At 41.3% G+C, this 5,471-nt stretch overlaps 1 protein-coding gene across 1 annotated transcript; it reads left to right on the top strand.

Annotated features, from left to right (window-relative positions):
- The first annotated feature begins 1,411 nt into the window (after positions 1–1,411).
- Positions 1,412–5,033, top strand: si:dkey-1j5.4 (leucine-rich repeat-containing protein 15). The gene is made up of 5 exons (XM_055044591.1): positions 1,412–1,477; positions 1,576–1,832; positions 2,752–2,872; positions 3,771–3,906; positions 3,979–5,033. Exons 1-5 carry the CDS (start codon positions 1,421–1,423, stop codon positions 4,167–4,169), a joined length of 762 nt encoding a protein of 253 aa, XP_054900566.1. The 5' UTR covers positions 1,412–1,420; the 3' UTR covers positions 4,170–5,033.
- The last annotated feature ends 438 nt before the right edge of the window (positions 5,034–5,471 follow it).

Genomic DNA, 5,471 nt, shown 5'->3' with positions numbered 1-5,471 from the left:
GTCATTTTTTTTTTACAAAATTAATTGAATTAAAAACAAATATATACTACCAAATACTTTGCCTTGTAAACAGTGGTGGAGCCAGAACAGTTTAATAAGGATGGCCAGGATGGGACTGCTGTCACTTTAACAGAAAGTATTTTCTTGAAAGTCTTGCTGTATTAATACATATCAGAGTGTATTGCTGTTACACATCCCTTGGTAGGCGTGGCCAGTGACTGGTCAGGGCCACCCACTCACTCCCTGGCTCCGCCCCCACCTGTAAGCATTTGAAATACTGTGAAATATTTTCAAAAACGACAACTGAATTTATGATGAGTGGAAACACTGAAGATGGGTGTTTTTAAGTGCAGTGCCTTGTAGTTGCACCAGTATTCATGCCACAGCTAAACCGTGTTTCCATGCAGACTTCTGACCAACAAGCATTAAACTCTCAGAAGACAGTGGCTGCATTCCCTTTGACCACGGAAGTGGCTCAATAGAAACATGTAAAAAATAGATAAGGACTCACACCAGTCTGTATATTTTGCTGCTTATATGTTGTTCTGAACCTTAAGAGATTCTTTAAAGTATTTTTTACTCACAACCAACTCAAATCGAGCCTCTCCAGTAAGATCAGCTGTAAAGAAGATACTGCATCTCTGAAGACAAAACTATAATATGACTCAGTGTTACTGTAAGCTCTTCATGTCTTCAGGAAATCACGTCAACTTGTAGAAAAACACAGTTTGTTAAATATATTAAATACATTTGAAATCAAGAATCCTGGCTGGATGTTTGAACCATCCTGGCAGTAAAACAGTTTTTCTCATGCTTCAGCGTCTGATCAGCTAAATGCAGCACGGCTAAAATGCAAAGAATCTGCTGTGCTGGTTCTCAATGCTCCTTTACGTTTTTTATTGTCTACTGAACTCAAAGAAACTCGAACATTTTTCTTTGCTGAATTTTTTTTTCATTGTTCATTTTGCAGTGAAGATGCTGCCCTGGACTCAGCTGGCGTTGATCTTTCTTAGCATGGCGCAGGCTGTGGTAAGCTGCCCCGATGTCTGCAAATGCTCCAGGAAGTCCGGCCCAGAAAAGTCAGAAGTCAACTGTCATAAAAAGGGTCTTCGAAGTCTTCCCTCCAATCTGCCTCCGGACACTTGGATCCTCAAACTGGGTGAGTGGCATTCGGATGATCAGGTCGTTCTGCGAAATATGTCTAAGTTACATTTGAGTGTATTTGACTCTGAAGTCATTTATTACTGAGGTAGATGCAAAACTAATATTTTCTTTCCCATTTCTGCAAAAAGGTGAGAATGGCATAACAACCCTAAAGGCCAATTCATTTAGATCAGCACCCAAGATTGAGAGCATCAACCTGGAACGAAATGCAATCAAATCCATCCATCCCAAAGCCTTTTCTGGTGCCAAGCAACTGATGCTGCTCAACCTTTATGGCAACCACATCACAGTGCTCCCCCCACAGGGGTTTCAGGTAAGGTGGTCAAAAATAAAAGGACAGTGTGTTCCTCCATTCTACACCGTAATCTGACCAAAACTCTGTTTTCATTTTTACTTTTTACCTCCCGGCAGGACCTCCTGAACCTTCGTTTCCTCATGCTGGGCCAGAACCAGATTGGGATTCTCAAATCTGAGATGTTTGCTGGCATGAGGAACCTCTCTGACCTTGATCTACCTCTTAACGCGCTGACAGCGCTTCCGTCTAACGCCTTCAAACCTTTGATTGCCCTCAAAGTGTTGGACCTTTCCCTGAATCGAATCCAAAGGATCTTTCCCAAAGCCTTCACTGGACTCAGACAGCTCCTGTTCCTTAATCTGGACAACAACAGGTCACTATAACATATGGTATTCAAGTATTGAAAAAAATTCAATATATGAACAGGATGAACCTACAAAATACAGCACCTCACGGTGCGATTTATACTCTTGTTCTTCTCACATTTTGTCACATTACAGCCATAATATAAGCAACAAAAAGAATGTGCGACCTAAATTAAACAATTTGTCTTCCATACAAAATAATATGCACAATAGAGATCATTCATTGTCCTATATTTATCTGTTGGAAGCTGAACAAGAGACTGGTTGGAGCATCACCTTACAGTAGGACAATGATCTATAGTGGAGTGCTCTAGAGCTGGAATGTCAAACCCATTGTAATTTGGCACTATACAGATAAAAACAGTTTGGATTTGAATGATCCAATTGAAACTTGAGATGAACAGAGATGTTCTCCAGCTTTATAATGAAGCCTGAAAGCTGGAGAGCTAATTCACACTGTTTAGTCCATTAAATGATCTAATGGCAGTTTATTGGCCTAGAAAGTCCGGTTGGATGTGGGAGATGTGAATGCATCACTGACAGTTTGTGAAGAAGGAAGTGTCTTCTTCAGAGATACTCTGTCGTTTCCTTCAGTGGTTCTTGGTGTAGCGCCACCACAGGCGAGGAGGGGAACATGTTTTCAATTAATCGGGATTGTTTGGCACAATCTGCGACCTGTTCAGGGTGTTGAAGAGGTCAAGGTGTTGAATGTATGTTGCTAAAAGACCTCACTTGATGTTCTTAATTTGCTACAAAAACTTCAAAATACATTGTTGCAATTTATCTTTTTGAGTCTTAATTTCTTTAAATGTGTGAAGTGAGTTCTAATAACCTGTTTGCCAGTGATGTGAACTCTGTTGTTGTATTGTCCTGTAATCAGCTGCCCATTAATGCACTAATCTGGAGAATTTGTCTCACATAACTCAGTCTGAAAACTGTCCCATCTGGATCGTTCCGGCCACTGAGATCACTGGAGATGCTGGTTCTGGACAACAACCTCCTGTCAACCCTGAGTCAGTCAGCTCTGGATGGCCTTAGCAACCTGCAGGTAACAACAATGTCGCCTTCACAGGAAATGTGAAACAATCACTAAGGTTGCATTCCCACCAAGCCTGTTTGGTCCGCTTTGATTCAACTCCGGTTCCTCTGTCTAGAAAGTCCGGTTCGTTTGGGAAGGTGTGAAAGTGTAAATCAAACTCTGATGTGGACCAAAAAAAAACAAACTTTGATCCGCCTGTGGTTGGTTTGGTTGAAGTGAACTCTGGTGAGGTTTGAATGTGCATGTGAACGCTTTGGAAATGTTCTCTTATAAAGTTGTTTTTGAACATGAAGCTGCTTATTTGGGCTTGAATTTCTTTCCTGAGAAAAAAAAAAGATTATTTCCCAGCTCCCCATAATAAAGCAAAAACATAAATGATAGGTACTTTGCGTGTTGTGACATAAACTGTAAAATCACTTTAAAATCTCATGGATTTGTGTAGGTGCCATGTTAAGCTGTGTTGGGCTGGTTTTCATGGAGCCGGTTGCTTCTTTCTCTTGCAAGATCTGGCAACACTGCCTGGAACCGCTCTGAAAGCAAGACAACAGCCAGAGATAAATCCTTCAACCGCTAAAATCTGATGATACTCCATTTTCAGTTACATTTTGTGAAGAAGGAAGTTGTGCTCAGAGCTTTCTTCAGAGGTTTTTATGTTGTTTTCTTCACACAGCGCCACCACAGGCGAGGAGGGAAACATGTATTCAATTCAGTTCAGATTGTTGGACAACTAGCAGTGTGAAAGGAAACCACAGCAGCTGAAAATGCGGCAAATGTTGCAGTTTTGGACTTGAGTTTTTAGGACGTGAAAACACCATAAAGAGATGACCTCACACTGTCAACGTTCTTCAAGTTTTCTATATAAAGTTTGATCCATAAGGCAAACTAAATGAGCTTCTTATTGAACCAGGAGCTCTACCTGAGGAACAACGAGCTGGAGCAGCTGCCATCTGGTGTGTTCAGCAACCTGCCCAAGCTCTCCCAGCTTGGACTCAGCGGAAACCGCCTGAAGACCCTGGACGGAAACATGTTCATCCATATGCCAGGTTAGAAGGACCCAATTCCTTTTCTTCCACTCCCCGTGCCCTGGTTACAGTCTCCTGTGTCCTTCGCCTCAGAGCTGAAGAAGCTGTACCTGCATGAGAACCCGTGGAGGTGCGACTGTGACATCATCTCTCTGGTGAGGTGGATGGGGCAGAACAAGGCCGCCATGTCGCCCCGGTACGTCGTGAAATGTGCGAGCCCGTTACAGCTGAAGAATAAGAGCCTGAGCAGCCTGCAGCCGGCGACGCTGCTGTGCAGCGCCTAACGTCCGGGAGCAGACCCCACCATGAGGACAAGTTCATATGTCAAAACCAACTTACTGTTTTAGTATGTTTTCTGTTCTGAGCTACAGTGTGAAGAATATACACACCAAACTCCTATCTAATGTAATATTTATAATTTCCTCTAGAACCTCTGTTTCAGATACCATGTGTTTTTTTTTTTGCTTCTCTTTGTGAATGTTTCTGACATCAAACAGCATTAAAATCTCTTCGCTGCCAAAGATTTTAATTGGACAGAGTGAGGACTGTCTCCACCAACGGAGACCACGTCTGCTTCCTAAGCTCTTAAATTCAGCTGTGAGATGAACATTAATCTCATAATCTCATATTTTCCAAAGAATCTATCCAAGTATGGAAAGAGAGGGATTACATGCAAAAGGATTACATTAATCTTGTTCGAGAAGAGTCCTTTAAATTTTTGTATTTTGAGCAGGGAATTTGAGAAAGGAAGACTTCTCGTTCTCGTTAAGCTGAAATAAAAATGGTCAGGCTGTTAAATCTGTATTTTTCTAAAATGAAGAACAAATGGTAAATATGGTGCATATGTTCAGTCTTGATCCTGCAGTATCCAGATGAATTCTGCTAAACCCTTGATATGTAACCTGCTGAAGGCCTGGATTTCTCTTTGAGAGATTATTTCTTTTTTGAAATGAGATGTATTCATTGAGGTTAAGCAGAAAAACCCTGAATTTCTTTTTTCTTTTTACTCTCATATTATGAATAATTTCAACTGAACAGGTAAACACAGAGCAGGTCACACAATAACCAACAAACACAAAGGAATAAAACTGAAAAAAAGTGTTGTTAATAATATAGCAGTGAAATAATATTTTTTGATTGAAAAATAAATCAAATGGGACTTAAATTGTTTAGTGCTGGAATGATGAGATGTATAAGTGTGTCTTTCTGTGTCGTACCGATTCTTCCTGTGTGTGTGTGTGTGTGTGTGTGCGTGTGTGTGGGGGTGTGTGTGTGCGTGTGTGTGTGTGTGTGTGTGGGGTGTGTGTGTGTGTGTGTATGTGTGTATGTGTGTGTGTGAGCCGTATCCTCAGCTCTGCGGTGCAGGTAACTGGGACAAACTGTGGGATGTTTGTAGGACAATGCCACCCTCTTCCTGGTCCAAAAATGATGCCAGAAATTTTTTATCATTTTTTGGGGGGGGATTTTTGTTAAAACATTTGATGCTCTTCAGTTAGTGTTTTGTTAAAAAGTTGTATTCATCCCTTAATAGCCGACTAAGTGTGACCCAGTTGGCAACAAACTTCCATGGCTTTCAGGTCTCATTA

Source organism: Poeciliopsis prolifica, unplaced genomic scaffold (assembly GCF_027474105.1).
Source record: "Poeciliopsis prolifica strain line A6 unplaced genomic scaffold, Auburn_PproV2 SCAFFOLD020, whole genome shotgun sequence".
Classification (NCBI taxonomy): Eukaryota; Metazoa; Chordata; class Actinopteri; order Cyprinodontiformes; family Poeciliidae; genus Poeciliopsis; species Poeciliopsis prolifica.
Note: the sequence above shows the minus strand (reverse complement) of the source record. Positions and strands in the feature narration are given on the sequence as shown.

Excerpts from the sequence above, each read along its gene's own strand:
- si:dkey-1j5.4 (XM_055044591.1), top strand. The coding sequence starts at position 1,421 with ATGCTGCTCAACCTTTATGGCAACCACATCACAGTGCTCCCCCCACAG. Across the intron at positions 1,478-1,575 it reads TCCCCCCACAGGGGTTTCAG|GACCTCCTGAACCTTCGTTT; the intron begins GTAAGGTGGTCA and ends ACCTCCCGGCAG. Across the intron at positions 3,907-3,978 it reads CATGTTCATCCATATGCCAG|AGCTGAAGAAGCTGTACCTG; the intron begins GTTAGAAGGACC and ends CCTTCGCCTCAG.